Source organism: Aspergillus piperis (assembly GCF_003184755.1).
Source record: "Aspergillus piperis CBS 112811 unplaced genomic scaffold BO85scaffold_7, whole genome shotgun sequence".
In the NCBI taxonomy this organism is placed as follows: Eukaryota; Fungi; Ascomycota; class Eurotiomycetes; order Eurotiales; family Aspergillaceae; genus Aspergillus; species Aspergillus piperis.
The window spans coordinates 1,113,180-1,139,602 of NW_020291597.1; the positions used below are offsets into that span (position 1 = coordinate 1,113,180).

The 26,423-nt window shown below is 50.9% G+C and overlaps 6 protein-coding genes across 6 annotated transcripts; 3 read left to right on the forward strand and 3 right to left on the reverse strand.

Annotated features, from left to right (window-relative positions):
- Positions 1-3,323: 3,323 nt before the first annotated feature.
- BO85DRAFT_419476 (endo-1,3-beta-glucanase Engl1) lies at positions 3,324-7,068 on the reverse strand. The gene is made up of 7 exons (XM_025657861.1): positions 6,536-7,068; positions 6,003-6,483; positions 5,839-5,948; positions 4,063-5,790; positions 3,946-4,007; positions 3,634-3,893; positions 3,324-3,580 (listed from the first exon to the last, which is right to left on the reverse strand). Exons 1-7 carry the CDS (start codon positions 6,695-6,697, stop codon positions 3,558-3,560), a joined length of 2,826 nt encoding a protein of 941 aa, XP_025516585.1. The 5' UTR covers positions 6,698-7,068; the 3' UTR covers positions 3,324-3,557.
- A 1,321-nt stretch (positions 7,069-8,389) lies between these two features.
- BO85DRAFT_448677 (UTP14 family protein) lies at positions 8,390-11,666 on the reverse strand. The gene is made up of 2 exons (XM_025659996.1): positions 8,808-11,666; positions 8,390-8,725 (listed from the first exon to the last, which is right to left on the reverse strand). Exons 1-2 carry the CDS (start codon positions 11,526-11,528, stop codon positions 8,543-8,545), a joined length of 2,904 nt encoding a protein of 967 aa, XP_025516586.1. The 5' UTR covers positions 11,529-11,666; the 3' UTR covers positions 8,390-8,542.
- A 186-nt stretch (positions 11,667-11,852) lies between these two features.
- BO85DRAFT_437811 (mitochondrial 54S ribosomal protein mL41) lies at positions 11,853-12,334 on the forward strand (the record flags this gene model as incomplete). Its single annotated transcript, XM_025658644.1, has 2 exons — positions 11,853-12,035; positions 12,113-12,334. The coding sequence occupies 2 exons, from the start codon at positions 11,853-11,855 to the stop codon at positions 12,332-12,334; spliced, it is 405 nt and encodes a 134-aa protein (XP_025516587.1).
- Positions 12,335-13,662: 1,328 nt separating this feature from the next.
- Positions 13,663-17,409, forward strand: BO85DRAFT_370475 (IQ and HECT domain protein; the record flags this gene model as incomplete). Its single annotated transcript, XM_025655960.1, has 2 exons — positions 13,663-16,680; positions 16,738-17,409. The coding sequence occupies 2 exons, from the start codon at positions 13,663-13,665 to the stop codon at positions 17,407-17,409; spliced, it is 3,690 nt and encodes a 1,229-aa protein (XP_025516588.1).
- A 1,267-nt stretch (positions 17,410-18,676) lies between these two features.
- pab1 (polyadenylate-binding protein) lies at positions 18,677-21,448 on the forward strand. Its single transcript, XM_025655175.1, has 2 exons — positions 18,677-21,164; positions 21,225-21,448. Exons 1-2 carry the CDS (start codon positions 19,033-19,035, stop codon positions 21,382-21,384), a joined length of 2,292 nt encoding a protein of 763 aa, XP_025516589.1. The 5' UTR covers positions 18,677-19,032; the 3' UTR covers positions 21,385-21,448.
- A 569-nt stretch (positions 21,449-22,017) lies between these two features.
- BO85DRAFT_395856 (transcription factor) lies at positions 22,018-26,145 on the reverse strand. Its single transcript, XM_025656975.1, has 4 exons — positions 25,838-26,145; positions 24,940-25,774; positions 22,799-24,484; positions 22,018-22,659 (listed from the first exon to the last, which is right to left on the reverse strand). Exons 1-4 carry the CDS (start codon positions 26,085-26,087, stop codon positions 22,140-22,142), a joined length of 3,291 nt encoding a protein of 1,096 aa, XP_025516590.1. The 5' UTR covers positions 26,088-26,145; the 3' UTR covers positions 22,018-22,139.
- Between the last annotated feature and the right edge of the window lie 278 nt (positions 26,146-26,423).

Below are 26,423 nucleotides of genomic sequence, written 5' to 3' on the forward strand. Positions count from 1 at the left end.
GAAGATATTGTTGGTCGCTGTAAAAGCACGTTGAAATTTATGTTAGCCCAGTCTACCGAGCGTAGCACCTAATAGGACGAGGCGGGTAGATGTGAAAAGATGAGACAGAGGCTGGCAATGGTCGTCATTCGCCACGGATGGTGTTGTGAGAATAACAAATAAGAAAGGAATGGCGAGTTGACACGACAAAGCAGTTTAAACGAACAAAGAGTGGGGAAAGTGTAAAGCTTATGAACGACCGGATATACTGCCACAGAGTATACTGATCCCAGTGTGCGTGAAGAAACAACAAGCCGTGCCGATCATAGCCAGCCAGCAAGAAAGTGAGAAAGCAAAATGTAAAAGCAAACGAATGGAAGGACAATGATACCTGAATTAAGGAGGGACGTAGATGTGAAGAAACTTGAGGTGGGGAAACGGAATTAAGAATTAGGTAGGAGTAGGACTCGAAACATGGATGAGGAGTGCTAAGGAACGATGGTTCTCTCTCTAACACTTACCCATTGGGAAATGTCAGTCCTGTGGCGACAATCTGGAACCACAACAAACGGGGGTTGAGAGATATAAGCGATATGAGCGACTGGGTCTTCTGATCTAAAGTTTTTCCAGTCGTCTCTTGGTAACGGGGCTTAATCGAATTGAACAGTCGGTTGCCAATGTAGCACCCCGTGATCGGATGGAGCAAGTCTGATGTTGTGGCTTGTCGCGTGGGTAGGCTTTCTTCTGAACTTTGCTGTGCTTAGCAAAGGATTATCACAGCACAAGCCACCTTGCAGGCTTGGACACGGCGAATCAGGAATGGCTAGAACCGTGCGACGCGTGCACACGTTGAGCTTTTTTCCAGGGTGATGAATGAACCAAAGAAAGGGAGTTTTGCAAGGTACAGGGGCCAAGAGATGGTGGCTACGTACTCCAACCCGTACAAATTCTAGTGGTTAGACGAAAGAGTCGCTAAGCAGTGATCACGATTCCGGATGTTCCAGTGGCGGTGGTAATTGGTTGATGAGGAAATTCTGGTGGACCAAAGACTGAGGGGATGGACCAAAAGGAGGGAGGCAGCTGCACAGCCTCAATCCAGATCATCCAACGTTCCAGGGATTGATGGAGGGGGGAAGAAAGTGTGGAAAGCTGCCCAGTGTGATTGTGGCAGGGTGTGGGGGGTTTAAGTTGAGAAAGAGTAATAAAGTAGTAGTTACTCGTAGTGACTGACAGTCGTAATGCTACCTGAGACGGGTTAGAAATCTTTTTTAACTTGACTCTCTGGGCAGGAAGGGTACTTTTAAACGAGAGAATGATGGGAGTTGGATGACGATGACGTTGACCACTTCGCGGGAGACAATTGGGACCAGAGGATACTGCCCGAAGCCGACCGGGAAATGGAAGTAGTAGTACTTGAGAAGGAAAGTTTGAAAAGGAAGGACTGAAAAGTTAGGATTATTGGGTGTTTACTGGGTGGAAAGAGTGATAGACACCAGCGTGCGGACCAGCTTCTCCATGCCGGGTAATGGTGATGTCGACTAATGCAGAGGATAGATCGATAGAGCCTGAGCTTTTGCTTTCCCACCCGATGCAGGATGAGAAAGCAGCAGCAGGAATCGGCTGTTTGTGACGAGACTCGAGCTCCCGGACTAATCCGGGTGGGTCTGATGCTTCCAGCTCCAGCCACCTTCAATCACTTGAAATTTTGAAACTCCAATCTCAACTTGATACCTAATGCAGTTCAATAAATTAAGAAAGAAGTCAGCATGATAATTCTATCTACATACATAGCATCCTTCCTCAAATTTCAAATCCCCACTATGCCAGGGTCCCTCATCATGAATAAATTACTACTGATCAAACATACCATGTTCCTGGGACTGCCGTGACACCGGATGACGGTGGAAAAACCCACTCACTAGTTCACTATGCATTCTGCACTGCCACGATCAGGCCCACCCTCAGGGGAATGGCCCATGGCCCCCCTTTGACGTAACATGCTCATTCGTTCGTTACTCACAAAGTTCTGGACCATGAAGTAGCTGGTTTTGACTGCGTTTAAGATTTATGAGCTGGTTGACGGGTTTTGAAGATTGGGAGATTTGAACAACAAAAATCTGAATTCAGTCAACATGAATCGATTGATCATCCCACAGAGTCGCAACACGTTGCTAACATCCAACATGACATGCTGCCGGATTTGCTAATATTGGAAAGCCCGGAGATATTCTTGACAAAGAGTGACAGCAGCAGTGAACTAGAACTTAACAACTATGACATTATTACAGCGTCAGGTAACTAAGTAACTACTAATCACTTTCCTACTTCAGTAACTGTGATGCTCGTATACATCCTACAAAGTACCTTGACACTGACGAACGGCACTTCTCTCCGATTGGATACTACAGCCACATACACAGTGTACTGTAGAATACAGAATCAATAAGCGGCTAAGACATCCATCCAGCCACCTTAACTGCCTTACTACTTCAAGCCAAAAGAAATGAGCTTAAACTTCAAACCCTCGAAGAAATATGTTGTTGCCAGATGGATCACGGAACTTACTTAATACTTTACTTGGAGCAAGACCCAACTTGATCCGTGCACTCCTTTTTCCCGTCCCCCCGTCCCTTGCTATTTTGACCCACTTTCACTCATCGGTTGAGGTGCAGTTACCAATCAGATTACTGTGTTTGACACTTTGTTTGATTCTCAGTATACTAAGTGGTAGTTAGTCTATCGAGATGAGATTGAAAGTGTCGACTAATTACTTACTTAATATTAACTTAACTAGTCTAAATAGAATAGATTGGGTTAGGAGCTACTACCCAAACCCTCAACATTCCCTCTTAATGAGATAGATAGATTACTTTTACTGTGGCTTGTTCAAGTAACATTCCACAAATAAGCTGAGCCACAGGAACGAAGAGTATGGTATGTATGTATAATATTTCTTTTCCGCATCAGGCAGCCTTCTTAGCAAACTTTATGTATGTACGTTCTTATCTAGGATAGATGCATAAGCCACGGCGATTATTTGGTTGTCTCACTTTATCAGATCACATTCGAGCTTCCCCCCTCCCCCGGTCAACTCAGCCTAGCATAAGAACTACTACTTAAGTACTAGTTATTAGGCTAGGTCACGTAACCCGCCACGTGCGGGGTCGATAGATCCCTGGTGATTGGGATACGTCTCACTTTGTGTTCGCGAGAGATAAGCTTGTTATGAGGCTGTACAGCCTTCGAAGGGGGGTTGAGGCTATGCTTCGCGGCTGAGTGGCGGTGTTGGGGAGATGGCAGGGTTTGATGTTACGGTCGGTATTGGCAATAGAACTTCTAACAATGCTGAGTGTCAAGGATATTATTTTCTTTGCTATCGATGCCAATGTAGATAAAGTCATAAATAAACATCTATATCACTACGTCCACAGGATAGTCGGATATATTAACAGGTATAGTAGACGGCGCCAGCCAAATCATATCAGCAACGCATGCTGCATATCTTCCAGGAAAGAAGTCCTGGACAATCAAAAATGCCAAACCAAATATATCAAATGCATCATCGCTATGCTGCGTCCTTAAGCAGGACCTCCGCCCAAGCCTGCGACGTTGTTAGCAACTGCTTCATTAAAGAATCTGGAGGGATATACTGACCCGCTGCAAATGCAAGATACCATGTACGTGACGCGCCACCATCAATCCAGCTGTAATCGAAGTTGGACTGTGCGAAGAAGTTCCACGAAGATGCAGGGTCAATCAGGGCCAGGTTGGCGTACAAGACACCCTTCCATCCTCCGGTGACGTTCGACGCAGGGTCGGTGGCGTTGGCCGAAAAGAGTGCATTCCACTCCTCGCGAACAAAGTTCTGGCTTCGTACATATGGCGACGAAGGCAGAAGGGGCAGCATGTGGATGCTTTGACTAGATTAGCATGATGCACGAATAAACTCATAGAGGACATGCATACCCTTGGATGTACTCCAGGTTGTTACCGAAGTAAGTAGTATGATCAACCTTGTTCTCAAACAGCTTGAACACATGTCAGTTACTAACGATGAAAGTGAAAGGGCAGGCCCGAACTTACAATGCCAGTCACCTTGTTGGCGATAAAGTTGGCAGGCTGGTTCTTGTTGTCACTCTCCATGAGGAAGTAGTTGTGCAAGCTTCGTCGGAGGATTCCCAGCATCAGGTTGCCGCGGGCTTCCATGCTAGCATCGCCAATCGTCTTTCCCCACATCTTCAGAGCATAGGCGAACATTGTATCTTCCGAGGTTGATTCCTCGTCCTTTCCGTCAAACGACTCGAACAAACCCTTGGCCCACGAGTGCCCATGGTACCAATCGAATGAGCGCGAGAAGGGGAAGTACGGGTCGTTTGCGGCCGAGTTTCCAGCGTCGCGAACAAGCATGTTCACCCAGGCCTTGTTGGAATCCGTGAGCCATGTCGAATCAAGTGACCCAATAATGGCAGCAGCATGGATAAAATATCCATAGTGGAAGTGGTGGTCATTGTAGTAAGTGTTTCCAAAGTCAGCACCAGAATCGCCTCCGTAGCTGGCAGAGGACACCACTCCCCTCCATACGCTGTCATACACCAAAGGGAACTGTTGCTTGTTGTCGACGAAGCGAGAAAAGGCGGTCTTGAGGTTCTGCAAGGCCGAGGCTGCCAGATCAGGGTTACCTCCTAGCTTATTCACTGTGTAAACAAGGGTCGCGAATTTGCTCAATGCCTTTCCACTGTAGTACATGCTATTCAGGTCTGACTGTTGATCGATGCTTTGGTTGAGCTCGGTGGGCGCCACAGAGAGGATGACTTGTTTGGCAGCAGCGCTCAGATTGTTGACATTACCGGACGATACAGTCCACGGGTCGAAGCCCATTTGGGTCGGAAGGTTCGGCTCAAGCATCGTCCAGGTTTCTCCTACAACAGCAGTTGCATTACCCTTTGTCGTTGTCCGAAGCGAGATACTGGTCATACGGCCCTTGGTAGTGTTGTCAAACGATTCGACGTGATGGGGCAGGGCATACATGAGCAGTGGTGTCTCTTGCAGCTGCTTCCCTGTCTTGGCGAATGCCAGATTGTATGTACCAGCACCGTTTAGAACCGACCCGGATACAGCAGCTTCCAAAGCAAAGACACCGCTAGAGCCGTCCAACAGCTTCTCCCCAGACGCGCCTGCTGGGTTCTTGGTGATTTGGATCGTACCAGACCACCCGCTTGGGCCACGGAAGTTGGTGTTGGATTCCAGGCGGAAATCCGGGTCCTTTCCATCCTGAGGAATGGCATAAACAAGCCACTCTGTTCCATCCGCCAGTGACACCTTGTATTTGTAGATGCCAATCCGGGGCGAGGAAGCCGTGACGACTTTGCTGAAGAAAACACCACTCTGGATCAGGGGCTGTAGGTTGTTGTACATGCCCGTGACGAAGCCCATTCCCTGCACCAGAGGGATGGTAATTCTTTGGCTTGACCCGGGAGTGGGACTCAGAACAGCGTCAGCGGAGAATGGCAGAAGATTTTCCGCGGTCAGCACAGTCGAGGTATTCAGTTCTGTGGCCGACAGAATCATATGCTGAATGCCAATCGGGTTGATGTAGTACTGGATGGGATTGCCAGGAATGTTGGTGTTGGTGGGGCCATTTGCAACGACATTAACCTCGTTGTGGGAAATGGCCATTCCATAACTTTGGGCATTCCCGCTTCCTTTCGCCCATGACACACCATAGGGATGGGTAAAGGTAGTATTGGTCTGCGAACCTAGGAAGAGTCCAGCGTAGAACTTGTTTGTCTCGATCGGTGTCGTGACATTTTCCTGTGTTTGTTAGGAAAGTTATGACATCTTGAAGACGGAAATACATACAATTCCTTTCTTAGGCACAGGATGATCGTTCCGCGCCGTAATGGTTTGCGGAATTGGACCTGTCGCCAATGGCACAAAGACGTCCTGACCAGACATTGATGTAACTGAGGCTAAGGCCAAGGCATGTTAGAAATTATAAGACAATTACCCAATGAAAGTCTTACCTTGTACGACAGATGAAGTGATTGAATTCTCGGCTTGCGTTGTTTGACTTGCGGTCGTGGTCAGACTTGCTGAGCTTGAGGGCTGGGCCTGGCTCGCTGAGCTTGAGCTTGAGGACTGGGTCACGCTTGTTGTACTGGGTGCTTGACTGCTGGTCTGAGAAGTGGCGGTTGTAGCCTCTGGGACGTTCTGACTAGGAGCTTCCGCCGTGGAGGTTTCAGAAGTCTCTGGCTCCGTTTGTGGTTTGGTAGCTGAAGTAGTTGTATCCGCACTAGCCGGTTTATATGCTGATACCGGTACGGTCACTGGGTAATTCTTATCCCAGCCCGGTAGAAACTCGCTCAATAATTCGTTTGGGAGGTTTGCGGTATCTCCCAGGGCATCAAACAGTCCATCAAGCCCCAAGGGGTCTTTATCCTTCCCTGTGGATGTCGGGGTTGGGCGCACCGGATGGCCCTCGCGCTCAAGGCTGGTCGGATAGAACTAAATGGTTATTAGAACCAACTCCATGATAGTCTGGCCATTCGGCACTTACGCCTTTTGTACCTGCTAGTACTCTTTCAGTTTCAGCACCCGGTGGAAATTGCGTCTTCGAAGACGCAGCTGAAGAAGTTTGTCTCGGCGCCGAGTATACTCCTTCTGCAGCTAGAAGCCACATTAGTAAGAATGAAGAGCCCCATCTGTGTTTCCTCTCCATTGTGAAGATCTGTGCCGTGCTCCTCGGACAAGATATAGAAAATAAAAGGTGTAGTAGACGGTCCAAGCTCCGCCAGGCGTCCCAAGGCCAAAAGGCTTATTATATGTATTAAAGTGACCAGCCAGTGGGGTTGGTTGAGGAGAAGGATCAAAACATGCAACAAAACAGTAACAATGACCGCAATGGAATCATTAAGGAGAGTATTATAGTAGGAGCCAGAGATAGAGAAACAATCCAAGTTTGGATCTCCCAAGTCTCCTTTCGTATACAATACTATTCGAGTGTACGGAACACTCGAGAGACAGGCTCCAGTATATGAGGAAGGGATGGGAAAGGATAGTAAACAACAGGAGAAGATCGAGCGGGAGAAGACATTTTTCAAATAGCAGTGAAATAACTCACCTAGGTCGAGTATAGATTCCGGTCTCAGCCAGTAGGAATCTCAGGCCCGGGCAAAACTCCGGCCCCGGTGCAGAAAGGATACCAGACGAACACTGGCGGGCTGGAACAAGTGCCAACGGAGGTATTACGAGGCGTCGATCTGCACAATGGTCAATGTTGTGGTGTCTGATCCCAGACCTCGAGGCATAACGGAAACATAGCACGGGGAATGTAGGGTTGAGGGGGGTGGAATGCACATCCTCGGGCTCTGCAAGCCGTGGTGCATGCAGAGCGCCATCTGCCTGAAGTCGGGCGGGTATGTGCAGGGGAGATGGAAGCTTACTGCAGCCGGATGATTAAGGCAGCTGATGAAGGGGGGAGGGCAGATTGATTAATCGAAATTAATTTGCATTAACTGATGGAGGGCCAAATGATTGATTGATTGTTGATGGTGTCGTGGACGAATTACTAGTGTGAACAGATAAAAACTAGTAGTTGGTTTTGAAGAGAGAGGAGAGAAGAGGGAGAGTGGAAGGACGGGTGATGGTAACTGTTGAGTTGCTTGTCGCTGTTCTGTTTGTAAGATGCGGGTAAACCAAGAACAAGTGGAGCATCGATGGTTTACTCCTGCATCCCCCCATGCTCATATACTTCCCCAAGAACTACGTACTTTCTCCTCCTTCACCTTCTGATCAAAGGACAAATGAATACTATCCGACCAGCTTTGCGACCGGGCTTCGAGTGTCTCATGGTCCTTGACTTGACTCTCTGTGGCTTTCTCTCAAGACCTGGTCTGGGAGGCGTATGCTCCCTAGGCATCAAGGAATGTACCCATACGCCAAGGTTAAAAGTAAATTTCGTTAGTTTGATTGTTGAATGCTCGATCTCTGATTCTTCCCAGCCAACGCCCGTCGTGGCATTCCACCCTGTCAGTCGTCGTTGCAAGGGACGCAACTCTCTCTCTGAGTGGCTTGCTCCTTTCCATGGATCCAAGTCGGACCGAATCTCGATGTCCATGTGGCCTGCATTCAAGGAAACCGCTCCGCATTGGGAGAAGAGAGTATCACGGTGCAGGGACTCACCAGACCTGGTCATCTTGGATCCAAAACACTGCTTATTCGACAACCTTATAGGAGGGTGACCAACCCCGGAGACTAATGCCCTGCACAAAGGGTCCAGCACTAAAATAACTTGAAACCAGTGCTGGTCTGCAGATCGGATGCTACGAATAATCCGGTTGATGCGGGGATGACACAAAATCATCACCTTGACAACCCTCTAGTCGCAGCCTCTAAACCAATAAACCTATCGTTCGGAGAAATCTTAAAATGACTTGGTATCATGACCAAACTTAATTCTACAATAACGCCACCCAAAGACCCCAGGTAGGCAAGATGCCTTGCTCTCGTCTATCCAGATACCCATCATGACGGCCAACTCGTAGTAGCCGGACCACCACATACATTAAACCATGGGCTTTTCCATCGGTTTGATGACACCTTGCTTGATCATCACGCGTGGCTTGGTTGCATTTTGGAAAGTCTCCTTAGTAGACCACTCAGGACCGATGGGCAGACGGAGCGATCTCTCATACTGCTGCTTCGTTTCGAAGGGGTGAGGGAGTTGCGTGGCCATGTACTTGGTGTTCTAGACAGAACAGCGGACGTTAGTTCATCATGCACAAGTTAAGGATCACACGCGCTAGAGCCCGACTTATCGTCGTTCTTACCTTCTTGACCCGTTTCTCGTTGATGATGACCCGGGAGAGCTTGGCATCCTTCCGGTCTTCCGGCTTCACTCCCTCGACCTTGGTGAGGAACCGTTTCTGGCGCTTTTGCTGTTTCTTGCTGATGCCATCACCGGCCCAGCTACCCCAGCCGGGGAGGGTGTTGTCAATCACTTGATCGTCCTCCTCCTTGATGGTGTCGAACTTCTCTTGCTCGAAGTCCTGCACGACTTCGTCGCCCGCGAAAGCCCTCTTCACCAGATCATGATTCTTGAGAAGCACTGGCACGCTCTCCTCCTCATCGCTACCGTACACCTCGGCATCAACCTTCTTTTTGCTAGGTGCCGATGCCTTTTGGGGTTTGGGAGCACTCTTCGATTTACCACTGCTGACATTCGCGTCATCTAGCGTGATGTCAACAGTTTGCTGTGAGTCGTTCACAGTGGCGCGACGGTTATTGCGGTTCGTCTGCACGAGCCACGGGTTCTCCTCCGCAGCAGCAGCATCATCTTCTTCTTCTACGACTTCCTTTTGAGGACGACCACGGGACTTGTTTTGGGAGACGGCCGGTCCCTTCTTTGCGGGACGGTCAACAACAATGTCGACCTCTTGGTCCGCCTCTCGCTGATCCTCATCGTCAGAACCCGGTGCCTCTTCGAATTCATTGCGAGGCAGCTTTGCTGTCTTCGCCTCCTCCTTGTTGTGACCGAACTTCCGCCGACCGACTTCAGATTCCGCCTCAGACTGCGATTCTTCACCGTGGAGCTCCCGGTTGAGACGTCGAATTTCGGCATCATTCTCTGCTTTACGCGCAGCGTCCGCATTCTGCATGAACTTCATCGAAAGGAGCTTGGCATGAGGTCCCTTGAACTCTGCGTCAGCATCATCGTCGCCTTCCAGCTGGCTAAGCTTCTGGCGGATCTTGCGCTTCTCAGCATCTGACCCAGCCTCTTCATCCCATGGGTCCTCATCTTCGGACTCAGAACTGGACGAGCCAAGGTAGTCTTCATCACCGTTGGTGACACGCTTTCCTTCGATCCTCTTCCGTAGTTCCTCCTCCCGTAGAGCAAGATCTTGTGTGCCATGTCGAGCGTCCTCATCCCAGGCGGTCCGGCCAGTCTGCTTCAGGCTCTTCGCCCACTTGCTCTCCTTGTGCTTCGAACCCATTCTGGCCTCCGCTCTTAGACGATCGTTCTTCTCCTTCTCCTCTTCATCCAGGTCCACGCCAGCTTCTAAGAGAGCCTGGCGTTCCTGTTGCTCAAGCCTCTCTCTCTCCTTGCGGTGCACACGACGGTACGACTTGCTCTTAATCTTCTTAATGCGCTTGGCGCGCACCTCCTCCCGGAAGAGCAGATCACGACGCTTCCGTAGTTCCGCCCTGCGGGCCCTGATCTCCTCAATAGGCAGCTTCCGCGCCTGGAGCTCTTCAAACTCCTGCACTTGTTCTTCAGCCGACTTTCCGTTGTTTTCAGTGAGTCCACTCTCCTGAAGGATATTTTGAATGGTGCTTTCAAGGTCGGTTCGAGGCTCAGCAGCGCCCATACGGTGTGTCTGGTTTGCTTCGGGATCAGGCAAAGGGAACATAAGGTGCTCGGCTCGGCGGTTGGCCTTGACAGTCTCCAGCCAGCGGTCAAGAGTCTCTTTGCTCTTCTCATATGCGGCCGCTCGGTCCAGCCGATCCTGTTGGCGTTTCGCAAGAGGCGCATCCAGCTTGCCAGGAACACCGGACGTCTTCTTGTTTGAGGTTGTAGCAGCGTCGACATGCTTGAGGGAACTCTTCAGGCGAGAATCTGTAATAGAAGGCAAAAGATCGGCAATAGTGAGTTTTTTGGTAGAAGTCAGACCGAACTCCGTAGGGGCCCCTTGTTCCTGTTTTCCGCCTGTCTTTCGAGCCGTCTTCGTGGTACCCTCGGTGTTCATAGCGTTTACAAAGTCCTGTAGCTTGGAAAGACCATGCTCATCCACCTCATCTTCGTCCATTTCGTCTCCCGATAATGGCAGTTCATCGTCATTGTCGTCGGAGTCGCTGTCCTCGCTCTCAGAGTCGTATTCTTCCGATTCGTCGCTTTCAGCCGATTGCTTAGACTTAGACTTGGCCTTCTTAGCCTTTTCCTCTTCCTCCTCTGCCATGTTCATATCCCAAGCCGTAGTCAAATCTATCGCATCCTCTCCGAGATCGTCCTCGTCGTCTTCGAGATCGTCCTCCTCCGATACTTCAGCATCCTCGGACAAGTTGATATCGCGAGTGCGCTTCTTGCGTTCGGGGGCCTTCTGCTTCGGCTTATTCTTCATCGTAGAACTTCCGCGGAACGTGAAGCCCTCGAACCTTTCCTCATCACTGGAACCCATGGCTTCGTCACTGTCCAACTCGCTGTCATCGTCACTACCGACCTCGCCAATCCTCCACCGGTGTCCTTCGCCATCGCTACCAGCATTCGAGTCCATTTCCGCCTCATCGTCTTCAGTGCGACGGCGCTTGCTGTAGTCCGGGCCGTCCGAATCGTCGTCATCTTGAGGGTTGTGTCGCCTGCGTTTGAACGGTTCGTCCTGCTTGCCCAGACGGGTGCGCTTAACTCCCAGCTTTCCGGGGTTTTCGCTCTCTGCGATAGCAAATGCATTCAGGTAGTTGCCGGACTTCTTGTTCTTGGGTGCGGGATTCTTCGACTTCTGCAGGGACTGGTCCCGGTCTTTAGGACCGCGCATTTGCGTCTGCCTGCGAGGCATGATGGGCGAGTGTCGCAGCTCCTGAGCTGTGATCTATGTAAATAAAAAATCTATTCAAATAAATCCCAGAAGATTAAATGAAAGAAACAACAGCTTGAATGGCGACCACGCACCGCAGGAAGTTGTCAAGATGCAGCCGTTGATTTTTTTACTTTTCCGATGCGGACCAGGAAAAAAGTTCTTGGCGGGGCGGAGCTACTTCTCTCTAGCGCCGCCCAGAAAGAGCCTTCCTATCGTCTCTTCCCCGAACATCTTGTCCAACGCTCCTCCGTCTTGTTACCTCCGCAACCCACCTACCGTCAATTGCCTCTCTGCCTGCCCACCATGTTCAAGCCCTCGCAGCCCATGATGGCGCGCTTGCGCCTGACCACGAAACAGGTTCTTGGTGGCTACTACAAGGGTAACCGGACCGGATCGATGGGTTACTTCGCGAAGAACGGGTCATATGTGATCGATTGGAAAAAAGTCCGCACGTTCGCTGTGCCTGAAAACTTGGATCAGTTCAAGGTGGGATTTACCTTCTATAATGTGCAATTGACTGTTGGCCATAGGTTGGAATACTAACACGGATATGTATGATATAGTTGACCCCCTTCGTGACCAAGCGTATGCCTCCCACGAAATCCAAGTACACGAAAGAAATCGAGAAGGACGGAAGGATCGTCACCCTCCAGCGGGCTTTCAGTGGAAAGGACTACCTCGATATGTGGGCCTCGGACAACGGTCAGGAAGTTCTGGAGCAGGAGCGTCTGGATTCGGAGGCCGCAGCGGAATCGTCATCGACTACTCAGCCCGCTCGTCAATAATCGACATCGCGGTCCTTGCACTTTTCGAGAGGGAGAACACATTCGGGTTTTTCGGACATCATGAGGCATATCATACATACCCCCCTTCGTCCATGCACAGTTTGGCGGTTACATCAGGCATGAAATGACGCGGCGCCGAAGTTGAGTCGGCTGTTCTGGTGGTGTTGCTCTTCAGGGAGCATTCACAGAAGTGTATCGGCTCTGCATGCTTTATGTGCCGGTCCGGCTTGCGTGGACTGTATTCTATGTACAGTAGCTGTGGGATTTGATGTTGAGGGCACAGTTTTATACAGGGCTACCTAGGTATCAAGCGGTTGAGACGACAGAGCGTGTGGCTTTGGTCTTACCTTTCTTGGTACATATATTGGTTCGCGGCGCATCTCTGGGTTTTTTATTGCATATTAGCAAATGGTTTAGATTTCACCAATTACAGATTTCATGAGGTTCGGAAATACTGGTATAATCCGGTCTAAATTTTCGATGCGGTATGCATTGGGTTTAGGGTTATTTCTCTGCAGTTTGGATTGTGGAGGGACGCATATCAAGTTAGAGTTGGTGATACAAGCTGGGATATATGGCAGATCCAGCCCTAGTATTACTAGGGGCCTTCTGTATAGTAGAACGGCACCTTTCGAATAATCAAAGCATAAGAACCGCCCTGCGATTTACTATTTATCTCGAAGCACATTACTTAGTACTCAAGAAGGGGGTGTTAGGGGTTCTGGTCTATACTGTATCACATACTACCGTCTGCAGTCTTCGCTTTTCTGGTTTCATGGCTAGTAGTATTGTTGGAGATATATATATTTGAACTGTTTCTCGGAGCACTAGTAGCCGGCTCACACTCGTCATAACAATACTAAGGAATATTGAAATGGAGAATTCTCACCTATAAATCACCAGCATCTTCCAAATAGCGACGAGATGATAGACAGCCTCTGGGAACAAACACTCAGTTCTCAGCATGCAGATGAAGAATTCCAGCATCATCTAGATAGAGCAATTGGACCATTATTAAGCGTGATGTGGGCAGTGTGGCGGCAAAGTGAGTGGCAATAAAGGTATCTGGTGTAAAACGGTGCGTGGCCGTAAGAAGCAATCAGCGGCGATCCCGGAGTGCGTGCAGGACGAGACAGCAAAGAGACAGCTGCAATGCTCAATCCATCCTCCACCCACCTCCGCTTCACTGCGTGTTTAGGCTGCTCATCCGTGGGCTGCGTTATGGAGACGCTTGACTGATGCTGTTCATCTCTACAGTGACCTTCACATTTGTCCGCCCGAGTATTGTCGACAGACTTTAATCTCAGCGTGATCGTCCAGACGAAGCTATGTTCCAGTCATTTACGGGGAACTCCCGCCGTCCACGGCAGGTTAACCTCGGGGGCCGCAATACGAACCCTTTCGCCGCATATCCCTCCGGTCGACAAAACCCTCACGGCGCAGGCCCCCAGAATACTCTTGCGATTGCCCAACAGGAACGGCTTGCGAGGCAGCAGGAAAGAGAGCGGTTGACGGCGAGCCGACTCGTCCAACGGACATGGAGGGGTTATCGGAGCCGGAAGATAACGCGCAGGACGTGGCGCACCGAGTGGGATATCATAGAGAAGAAGCAGGGCACAGATCATCTCCCCTCCTTTGACATCCTCGCTCAACAGCCTGATGTTGTTTTGCAACCTTCCCTTCGGTACGGAACAGCTGCGGACTGCTTATCGCAGCTTCGTTTGCTGGTCCAGTTTCTGGAACCGTGGGACAGTGGGGATGTTGCTCGGCTGGTATACTTCTCCGAGGCGTTTCAGAGGACATTGCATGAAGTTCCCTCAATCGCGACCGAAGGGGAATGGACCACGCCGCTGAAGAAACTGGCGGGTTTGACTCTCCGTGTCTTGCGGTCTGTGACGTCGCCCACGGTGCCGGTGTTTGCGGTTCAACATCTCCTTCAGCTACTCGTCTTTCTCACGGGGCTGATACCGAAGCACATGGCACGACTAGCTAAAGAATACTACTCGGTCATGGTGATTCTCACAAAAGACTTTGAATCAATATCTACAAGGTATAAACTCTCCAGGGATAGCCTTACTGAGAGTGTGCTTGCTTTGCTTCGACCCATTACGTCCGAAACTCTTACGGCCTATGAATGGTTTGCGAAGATATATCTAACCATTCCCAACCTCCCGGAATACATTGGAAGTCTGGACGGGTTAGCAAATAATATCAATTATAAGTTGCTGACCTCCGCCTTGGGGCCGTTACAAACGCTTTTCGGAGACCGACCGAAGAGTGAAGAAGACGTGAATGCCCGTCTTTGGCTGCTTGCCTACTTTATCTTCTTCCACCGCTGCGCTCTGGGAGGTCAGACAGGTCGTCCGGCGCCAGAACCGGGTTTTGTGAAGGTGGTATCGGAGCTGCTGAACTCTACCGCTGCGCATATATCTCGGCGTCTAGAGTCAGAAGATTCTAACGACTACGATGAGACTCCCGAGCAAACGCCACTGCACCCCTTCATCAAGGAGCAGCTAGTCAGCCTTGTGAATCAAAGCAATATCACGGGGCTTCTTTCTCAGCTACACACTACGCATCTCTCTCAGGGGGAGCTGGCAAATGCTCAATCGGATGCATCGAAAGAAGCCAAGATTCTCGCAACATACGCTCTGACGCTGCTGAGAGTATTTCCTCGCCGGGGTGATGACATCCGAATGTGGTTGTATTTGGGATCGGCGACCTCGAGTGACCAGCTGACAGGCCAGCAAGGCTCAAGAATACCCGCGATCAAATATTTCTGGCAAGCATCCAAGGCTAGCAGAATCTTCGCTGCCATTAGTCAAGATTCGACGAAAGTGTTGCCTCTGCTGAAACCGGCCGAGGAATCGCAGGGTACTAGGTCTTCGGAGATATCTCAAATGGAAAGGGATGAAGAATGGACAATTATACTTCTATTCCTCGAGCTCTATACTTTCGTTCTGAAAGTGATGGATGATGAGGAGTTCTTTTCCAGCGAGTCGTCTTTCACCGCTTCCTCGAACACAAGAGTTTCCTGGACCAAGGAGAGCGCTCTTCCCTTGAAAGACATCAAGGATATGACAATCTTTCTCAAAAACCTAGGTTTCACACTGTATTGGAACTCGGCAGATCTGAGTGAAAAAGAAGCAACCCAAGACACCGGGGGCATTCGAAGCTACTTTAGCTCGTCTGCAGCGCCACCGGATGCTATTGCAAGCGTGAGGGACATTGAGATGAAGAACAAAGAGAAAGGGCTTCCCGGCGTTACGGGAATTCCGCTCGACTACTTCAAGGGTCTGGTCACTGGCCTCTTGCGGATGATCCATGAGCGAGATTCGAGACGTAAATTCCTTCCAGACGGGCACTGGTTGATGACAAGCCGCTTCGACATGGAAGGCTTCATCCCTGCCGTTGTAGCAGAAGAGGAGAATAGGCATCAGCTCCAGGATGAGGATGAGGAGGAAGAACAGGATGATTTAATGAATGATTCCTTCTTTGAGCCTTCCCCAGGCCTGATCGGTACTGGCCGCGCTCAACAGACACGCCGTATTGAGGCATTGAGACGTCGCCAACAACAGGCCGCTCGCAGGAAGCAGCTGGAGGCCGTGGCCCCGAGGATGGAAATTCTCCGCAACATGCCTTTCTTCATACCTTTCCCGACGAGAGTCCAGATATTCCGCGAATTTATCTATCGGGATCAAATGCGCCGAAGACAGGGGTATATCGACCCGGATGCCTGGCGCATGTCTGTGGCGCAGGCCTCAATGGGCCGTCTGATTGATGGACGTCCTGCTGTACAAGATATACTGAGCCGGCACCATGCCAATATCAGGCGTGAGAGCATTTTCAAGGACGCCTTTGATGAGTTCTACGAGCTGGGGGATGGGTTGAAGGAGCCCATCCAGATCACGTTCATTGACAAGTTCAATACAACCGAAGCTGGTATCGATGGCGGTGGTGTTACCAAAGAGTTCCTCACGAGCGTGACTAGTGAAGCTTTCAAATCGACAAGTGATTTGAATCTATTCGAAGAGAACGACCAGCACCTGCTCTATCCGAACCCTGCTGCAGTCGAGCAGCGGCGAGAGCTTCTACGACAACTCGGCTTTGTTGAGAACACTGCGGAATGGAACGAGAACGTTCGTGACCTACTCAGGCGCTATGAATTCCTGGGCCGCATCATCGGAAAGTGTCTATATGAGGGCATCTTGGTGGATGTCAACTTTGCCCCGTTCTTCCTGCTGAAGTGGGCTTTGACGGGCGGCACGGGTTCGGCCCAGCGTGAGACAGCCTACCGCGCCAACCTGAATGATCTGAAGGATCTTGACCAGGGACTGTACCAGGGATTGGTAAGTGAACCGTGTTGCTCTTTAGCACTGTGTGCTAACTGCTAACCCATGCTACAGTTGCAACTGAAGAACTATCCTGGTGATGTGGAGGACTTCTCGTTGAACTTCACCGTCACTGATACGATACCGCTTCCCGACGGGGGTAACCGCACGACTACCCGGGACTTGAAAAGCCACGGTTCAGACATACCTGTTACGAATCAGAATCGGTTGGTTTATATTTCATACATTGCTCGCTACCGGCTTCAAGTCCAGCCTGCTCTGCAGACCAACGCTTTCCTCCAGGGTCTGGGACAAATCATCCAGCCGTCGTGGCTGTCGATGTTCAACCAGACGGAGCTGCAGACCCTTGTGAGTGGTGATTCAGGAGACATTGATGTAGCCGACTTGCGACGCAACACGCTTTACGGAGGAGTATACACGATCGGGGATGACAAAGAAGAGCACCCCACCGTCAAGCTGTTCTGGGATGTGATGGAGAAGATGTCCAACGAAGAAAGACAGAAAGTGCTTCGATTTGTGACGTCGACCCCCCGGGCTCCTTTGTTAGGTTTTAGCCATCTCAATCCTCGTTTCAGCATTCGAGACTCGAGCGAGGATCAAGAACGACTCCCCAGTACGAGCACCTGCGTGAATCTTCTCAAGCTGCCCCGGTATACCAACGCCAATATCCTTCGGGAGAAGCTTTTGTATGCGGTCAATTCCGGAGCTGGATTTGACCTGAGCTGAGGGGAATGGAGAGTGTGCATGACACGGATCGGTCAATGCAATTATACCTGCAGCGCATTTAGTGAATAATTATGAGTAGCATAGCTAGGCGTCCTGGTGATCCATATGTTCTTTTCATGTTATTGTTATTGTGGTTGTTGTCAACGCGTTTCATATTGTGTCTATTTTACCGAGGATGGGTGCTATTTCTAGCTCGAGTCCTAGTATCTACTACACTTGCTTTCGTCTCGGGGCTTTGTTCATATGGCGAGGGGTAGCTTCGACCAACCAGATAGATAGCCTTCATCAATATTTGTTCAGAAATGGTTCGCTTTGTTAGAGATCCTTTGTTGATTAGAGGCCCGGCCTCTGCACGAACACTGTGGCTGTCGTTCCAAGCTCCCGAACCAATAACACCACGAATGGATGGTGAATGAATGAATGAATTGGATGGATGGCTGGTGATATTCTTGATTGCCTGCCTGATTGTGGCCTAGCCCCGTTTTAATGCCTGAGGCATATGTAACTTAAGATCCTTCAAATGTTAGTTTGGTTTTTTCCTTTTTTTTTTCGCCGCTCGAGTTTAAAGGCCGAAAAGGAATCCACCATTCCGTGAAGCGCCGTTCAAGCAGCGAGGACCATACCCTAATAAGGTTTAGCGCCACCTGCCGACCCAAAGAGAGCAAAAGAAAATTTTATCGTTTTGAGTTTTTTTCAGATAAAAAAAAAAAAGAAAAAAAAGGCAGGCAGAATTTCAGTCAGTCACAGTCAGAGAGAAAGACCTTTTCGGGGCGATTTTCATTCTTCGCCGTCTCTTCCTCTTCCTCCTCCATCCGCTCTTCTTCCTTCTTTCTTCCTTCCCCAAAAAATCCATAAAACCCTTCTCTGCTGTCTATTCCCAGCATCCTTTTCTCTTCTTCCTTCTTTTTCATATCTCCCTTTTTCGAAAACTCCTCGAAAAAAATCCCCTAAAAAAACCCGGAAAAAAGACCAAAAAAACCAAAGTAAATATTCCCTCCCCCGTCCATCAAAATTTCGTGTTGGTGTTGGGGCCCTACTGTGACTTTTTCCCACTGTCTCCGAAAAGTTGTGCGGTGTGTGTGTGTGTGTGGGCGCGCGTGTTTTGTGCGTGCATCTGGAAGTTTTCCCTCAACCGCATATTCTTCATCCCTCGTGATCGTCTTTTTCGCTTCACTTCCCCAGCCTTCTTTTCATACCAGCAGCCGTTGTCTTGACGGTGTTTCTCGGTGTCTAATTTGAGGTTGTACTTTTGCTGCGTGGATCGTCATTCCTCCTCCACCATCCCCCCTCCCATCTCTTGTCGACCTTCCCTTGCCTGCCTTCTATCACGGTGATAGTGTGACCGCCTGGGAAGGAAATCCCCGTCTCCATTAGACAAGCCCACACTGCCTCTGTTTTTATCTCGTCTCCTTGCTCATCTTCCCGCTGTCATCATTCGTCTCTTGTTCTTTGTCTTGCGATTGTTCTCGTTCATTGTTGCTTGAGAGCTTTGTTCCAATCTTTCAATTCCATCGCCTGTTACAGCTTGTCCCTCTCCCCCCCTCCCCACTTACTCTCTCGTATCCTCTTCATCGACACCTGTGCTAACATCTTTACCTCTTGTCCAACAGTAACACCACAAAAATGTCTGCCGACGTCTCTACCACCCCCGCTGCCGAGAACGTCAACGGCGCCGCTGAGGCCAGCCCTGCTGCTGCTGCCCCCAGTGCCACCACCCCCGAGGTCACTGCCGTTGAGAACTCTACTCCGGCTCCCGCTGCCAACCAGCCTCACTCGGCTTCCCTCTATGTCGGTGAACTCGACCCCTCCGTGACCGAGGCCATGCTCTACGAGCTGTTCTCTTCCATCGGCCAGGTTGCTTCCATCCGTGTCTGCCGTGATGCTGTCACCAGACGCTCCCTGGGATACGCCTACGTCAACTACAACAACACCGCCGATGGTGAGCGTGCTCTGGAAGACCTCAACTACACTCTGATCAAGGGCAAGCCCTGCCGTATCATGTGGTCCCAGCGTGACCCCGCTCTCCGCAAGACTGGCCAGGGCAACGTCTTCATCAAGAACCTGGACAGCGCCATTGACAACAAGGCTCTCCACGACACCTTCGCCGCCTTCGGCAACATTCTCAGCTGCAAGGTCGCTCAGGATGAGTTCGGCAACTCCAAGGGATACGGTTTCGTCCACTACGAGACTGCTGAGGCTGCCAACAACGCCATCAAGCACGTCAACGGCATGCTGCTGAACGACAAGAAGGTCTTCGTCGGTCACCACATCTCCAAGAAGGACCGCCAGAGCAAGTTCGAGGAGATGAAGGCCAACTTCACCAACGTCTACATCAAGAACCTCGACTCTGAGATCGATGACGATGAGTTCCGCAAGATGTTCGAGAAGTTCGGTGAGATCACCTCCGCCACCCTCAGCCGTGACCAGGAGGGCAAGAGCCGTGGCTTCGGTTTTGTCAACTTCTCTACCCACGAGAGCGCGCAGGCCGCCGTCGAGGAGATGAACGACAAGGAGATCCGCAGCCAGAAGCTCTACGTCGGTCGTGCCCAGAAGAAGCACGAGCGCGAGGAGGAGCTGCGCAAGCAGTACGAGGCCGCCCGCCTGGAGAAGGCTTCCAAGTACCAGGGTGTCAACCTCTACGTGAAGAACCTGACCGACGACATTGATGATGAGAAGCTCCGTGAGCTCTTCGGACCTTACGGCACCATCACCTCTGCCAAGGTTATGCGCGACACCAACGTCGAGCGCGAATCGTCTCCCGAATCTGCTGGTAAGGAGAAGGAGGCTAACAAGGAGAACGACAAGGAGGCCACCCCCGAGGCTGAGAAGGCCGAGGAGAAGGCTGAGGAGAAGCCCGCCGAGTCCTCCGAGGAGAAGGACAAGGAGGCCAAGAAGTCTGACAAGAAGCCCTTCGGTAAGAGCAAGGGTTTCGGTTTCGTCTGCTTCAGCAGCCCCGATGAGGCTTCCAAGGCTGTCACCGAGATGAACCAGAGAATGGTTAACGGCAAGCCCCTCTACGTTGCCCTTGCCCAGCGCAAGGATGTCCGCCGCAGCCAGCTTGAGGCCAGCATCCAGGCTCGCAACACCATCAGACAGCAGCAGGCCGCCGCTGCCGCTGGTATGCCCCAGCCTTACATGCAGCCCGCTGTCTTCTACGGCCCCGGCCAGCAGGGTTTCATCCCTGGTGGTCAGCGCGGCATGGCCTTCCCCCCTCAGCCCGGTATGGTGATGGGTATCCCCGGTGGACGCCCCGGCCAGTACCCCGGTCCCTTCCCTGGCCAGCAGGGTGGTCGCGGCATGGGCCCCAACCAGCAGATCCCTCCCAACTTTGCTCAGGGTATCCCCATGGGCATGCAGGGCCCTGGTGCCATCCCTAACGGCATGGGTTACCCCCAGATGGCTCAGGTGCAGTTCGGACGCGGCGCTGGTGGCCGTGGTCAGGTCCCCGGAATGCCCATGGGTCAGGGTATGCGTGGCGGTCCCGGTTACGGCCAGGGCCGTGGTGTTCCTGTTCAGCAGGGTCAGATCCGCCCTGGCCAGGGTGGTCGCGGACAGAACGCTGCTGCTCCCGCCGGTCCTCAGGAAGGTGCCGCTGGTGGTGTTAACGCTCAGACTCTCGGTGCCGCTCCCCCGGCCCAGCAGAAGCAGATGCTCGGTGAGGCTCTCTACCCCAAGATCCAGGCCCAGCAGCCTGAGCTGGCTGGTAAGATCACTGGTATGCTTCTGGAGATGGACAACACCGAGTTGCTCAGCCTGTGAGTATTTCCCTTTTACTCTTTACACTGTTACTTCTAGTTGCTAATACATTATTGAAGGCTTGAGGACGAGGAAGCCCTTCGCGCCAAGGTCGACGAGGCCCTTAGCGTTTACGATGAGTACATGAAGAACAAGGGCACCGAGTCCGAGGCTCCTGCCGCTGAGGCTGCCAAGCCCGAGGCGGAGAAGGAGGCCTCGACTGAGGAGAACAAGGCGTAAATTCGCGTCTCATCTCCTGCACCGGTGGTTTGATTTCAGCAGTCTGCCATGTCGAATTTTTTTTTGACTCCCACCTATTTTTTGATGACCTCTTCTACCTCTTCTACTCGAATTAACGATTTCACCTTTTATTTTCCTCCTATCCGACACCTCCTTTTCCATTTTACCCACCCCTCCACCTTTCCACTTTTTTTTTTTTTTTTATCCCTCTCTTCTCCTTCCCTCCTGGTCCTGATATCCCTCGGTTCCCAAAAGTTCTTTGTTAGTGGTGTCATCGGTCCATGATTAGCGAGCGACATCACCTCCACCGGATCTCCCGTCTCTTTTTCTTCCTCCTTCCTCTTGAATAGCGCTTCGGGGTTTGTTCCCTGGCAATGTTAGCACGTGATGCAAGAGGGCGATGGGCAAAGGAAGGCGGGCCAATCCTGGGAACGGAGATGAAAAGTTGTTCGGATGCCATGGTTCTCTTATTTCATGTCACGAGAGGGAGGAAGTTGTGACGTCTTCTCTTCCTATCCCCGCCATACTACCTACCTCGTATCCTACGATATGACACGAGTGTAATATAGACTTATGACTTCCTCACGGGATTTTTCTCACGTATTATACGTATATGTAGAAATCCTTTCCATTCGCAGACGTAACATGTTGTATTTACACGGTCTCTGTATTTCGTAATACGCACTATCATACACCCTCCCCTTCCCATATATACCAACCCATGATGGAATAAGTACTAACTCAAAAAGTCTAACTCAAAAAGAAGGATACTGCTGTCCAAACATATCCGCCAAATCATCAAAATTACTCCCCTCGAGCAGATCCACAATCCCAAAATCAAACTCTCCCACCGCATCTCCATTATTATTATCATTAGTATTAGTACTCACCCCCTCCGCAGCGAATAATCTATCCTCATGAGACAGGTGTACATGGCCGCCACTAGTATTAGCAGTTTCATGCAGACCAGATGTTGTCGCAGCAGCAGCAGCAGCAGCAGCAGCAGTAGGAGTCCTCCTCCCTGCCCGTCCTCGTGCATATTCATCATCCATATTCGTCGAAGATAGCGAGTTAATGGGAGTGAAGAAGGCGGTGTGGTGAGGATCTACTGCTACTTTCCGTCGTTTGTTGGGTGATCCTTCACCTGCGGCGGCGGTGGTGGTGCCTGATTCCTGGATAGTCCGAGATAGGAGGGAAAGTGCCCTGTGGCAGTGTTTGGCTGCTTCCCATTGCGTGGACATGGTGTGCAGGATTGTGAGACATTTGGTGATTTCTCTGTTTTGGGTGATGTTAGTAAGGTGGGTGGGTAGGTAGGTAGGTTGGGGCGGGTGTGGGGTGCATGCAGGTTAGGGGGGGTTTTTGTGAGACAAAGTGTGCAGGAAGAAGAGCTGGGGAGGGGGTTTATGCAACGTACTGAGCTCCCTTGGATAAGACGTATTGGCGGAGTTGGCATGCAAATGCAAGGACGAGACCTGACATCCAGGCAGCAGAGAGGAAACCGGGCCAGAAGAATGATTGGCCGCTTTCTTGCTGCGTCGTTAGAGCGGAGATGATCTCCCTTGCGGCGTTGATGCAGGTTTGGAGCCCGGAGCAGAATTCGGGGGTGGATGGGCTGAGGGAGAGGGAGGGACGGTTGATGAGGAGGATGAGGTGTTGGTAGAGGACGGTGAAGAAGGGGGCGAAGTTGAATGCCGTGGTGGTTGTTGCTGCGGGGGATGATGATGAGGGTTGGTCGGTGGATGATTGTTGGTGTTGGCATTGGAGCGTTTCGATGGAGAGGTTGTTCCACCATTTGTGGACGTCTGTGATGAGGAACAGTACGGAGCTGCGTGGGACAGAGCGCACGGTAATGGATTTGTGGAAGAGCTCGAGGGCTCGTCCTGTTAAGGTGCCGGACTCGACGTAGCTTGCAAAGGCAAGTTCGCGGCGGTTTTGCTGGGCTTCTTCGGCCGAGGGGCTGCTGTGGGCTGAGAAGGTACGTGGTGAAGTGTTTTCGTGGTGTTGGTTGCTTGTGAGCTGGGGGCAGTGTCCCCTTTGCTCAGGATACGAAGTAGATCGGGCGAAATGCGATCTATTGTACATTCCGGGTATATGGATTTCAGGAGCATTGGGCGAACAGACATCGATATCCGAGTCTTGTACACCTAGAGGCAGTCCAAGTGCCTGGCTTAGGTATCGGTCAATGGCGTATGCACACCAGAAGATCCTCTTGCGCAGCTGCCTGTCGTGGGTTGTGAGCTCCTTGTATCGGTATGGACAGCGATGGAGACCTGCGTGCAGCATGGAACGGAGCATGCAGCCACCTACGGTGGAGGCTGTCCGGAGGGACATTTTTGCAAGCAGATATAGTTGGCAAGCAAGAAGTGCCTGCAAGGACAACATATCGTGCTTACTAGTTAGCGTGCCGAGGAGAGAATGCATATTACTGGGCGATTCAATCCGAGACCCCAGCGGAAGTTGAATCTCCGGATGAACAGCATTGGCTAGATTGAAAATACACTGAAAGATTGTTGTCCAGCATACATGCCGGTGATCCGCCATTGGAGCATTACCAGTTGGCTCCTGGCGGTCTTCTGAATATAGGCCTTCCATGGCCTGCAAGAAAGTAGGGCCATGCAGAAATGGGAACAGAGGATGCCAAACTTTGAAGTATATCATCATGAGTTCCCGAGCTGTATCAAGCGGGGGAGCATTCCCCAAGACTGCTGCCACTGCGGGATCATATGCCCATTGGCTCGGAAACTGATCATCCTGCAGTGCAGCCGGGGTCGTTTTCTGCGAGACATCACTGCCTACCAGGGTATCCTCCGGCTGGGGGAAGTCTTGTGCAGGCGATGAACCAGTCGGATCTAAACTTTCGGAGAAAGCCCGTCGGACGGTATTGATGAAGTAGACGCCACTGGAGCTACCGACAAACTGACTCTCATCCTTGGAATGCGCGGTCAGGGAACCAATCTCAGATGGGCCATTGGTAAGGTCCGGAGGCTCCATTCTGGTGGGATCATGATGCTTCTGTCGCGGATAAGGAGAGAGCATGGAAGAAAAGATGGCGTTGAAGTCAAGAATCTCGGATTGAATTGGGAGTCGCAAATCCGGGTGTCTGCTTAGTCATGGACAGCACTTCCACCATCACCAATTCTGATACTACTGAGCGTCAAGTTTTGCATAAATAGTAATTATTCCGGGAGTAATTGGTTAATTTCAAGCCCCATGACTCACATGCAGTTCCCAACCGTCAGAGGGTGAATTGACTTCAAAGATGTTGACGCCTATTGCTGGCCAGTCTATACTGCTTGCGAAATCGGCCAAAAGAAGTAGGGAATAGAGAAGGGCAAGCCAGGAGTTTAGTTAACTCCAGGTAATCAATCGAAATTACACTGTTTATTAAGAATATATTGTCTACTCAACGGATTGAAACTAGAACTGGGGATAATGCAATTGGAGGTGGAACCGTTCAGTCGATGCTATGCTTGACAGGAGAGGAAGTATCTCTATTTCGCGTCTTTCCCAACACCAACACACGATACAAGAAGACCCTGCCGCATCTTTCCTTACGATGAAGCCAACTGCAGCTCGATTTCTTTGCAAACCGCATCCACAACTCCCTGCGTATTCGCCGAACCCCCGAGATCCGGTGTCAAAACCCCAGCAGCGCACACCTTTTCGACACAGTCCATCAACTTTTTGGAAGCATCTTTTTCACCCAGCCATGCGAGCATCTCCGCAGCGGACCAGAAAGTAGCCACCGGATTGGCGACGCCCTTACCCATGATATCGAAAGCACTTCCGTGAACCGGCTCGAACAGCGAGGGGTTCTTGCGGGTAGGGTCGAGGTTGCTGGATGGTGCCACACCGATGGAACCAGCCAAACCAGCTGCAAGGTCAGATAGAATGTCCATATGCAAATTGGTTCCCACGATAGTATCCAGCGAATCCGGCTTCGAAATCATGCGGAGGGTCATGGCGTCCACCAACATCTTATCCCAGGTGACATCCGGGAAGTCTTTCGCGACCGCCTCAGCGACTTCATCCCAGAGGACCATTCCATGGCGCATGGCATTACTCTTGGTGACGACGGTCAGGTGGCGACGTGGTCTGGAGCGTGCTGTTTCGAAGGCAAAGCGCATAATCCTCTCAACACCAACCCTTGTGAAGATGGCCACCTCTGTCGCAGCTTCCCATGGCTGACCCGTGTGGCTGCGTCCACCTTGACCACAATACTCTCCCTCGGAATTCTCTCGCACAAGGACCCAATCGATGCCATTCACAGCTGTGGTCAGAGGTGACTTGGTTCCGGGAAAGGTGCGCACAGGACGGACATTGGCATATAGTTGCAATGGACTCCGGAGCGCTAGTAGCAGGCCCCATAAGGAGACGTGGTCGGGTACGTCTAGATCAGTTAGTGCGTGAATTGCAATCGACTGTCTGTCTTATAAGGATCAGATATACATACCTGGATGTCCCACAGAGCCAAACAAGCCTGCGTCGAATTTCCGCAGAGTATCCAAGTAACCTTCAGACACGTACCGACCATGTTGCTTGTAGTAATCAGTGCCCCATGGGAGATGCGTGAATTCAATGTTGAATGTGTTCAACGTCTGAGCGAGCTTGTTGACCACTTCAATGGTTGCTCGCACCACTTCCTCGCCAATGCCGTCACCGGGAATGGATGCGATACGATAAGTAGGTTTCTCTGTAGCCATTGTGTTTTCGCAAGACTGAAACACGATACTAGTAAGAACTGAGGCGAGGAAGGACTCTCTGGATATCAGTACTATGATCCCCGCATTGAAGCTCTATATACTTCCCCGCTCCGGCTATTATTCAGGCTGAAGGTTTGTCCTGCGCTTGTCGCCATAATTTCGCCGCATACAACTTTATTCATGTCTCGTAATTCCGCCTTTTAGTATCAACTATAACCAGTAGTTTATTTTCCGTTGGCTCTTAAATATTTGGAGCCAGTATAGTTTGGGGGCAAAGATGGATACTGCTGCGCTTATCTAATCCAGCCTATACCGAATTAGTGGCAACCGCACAGG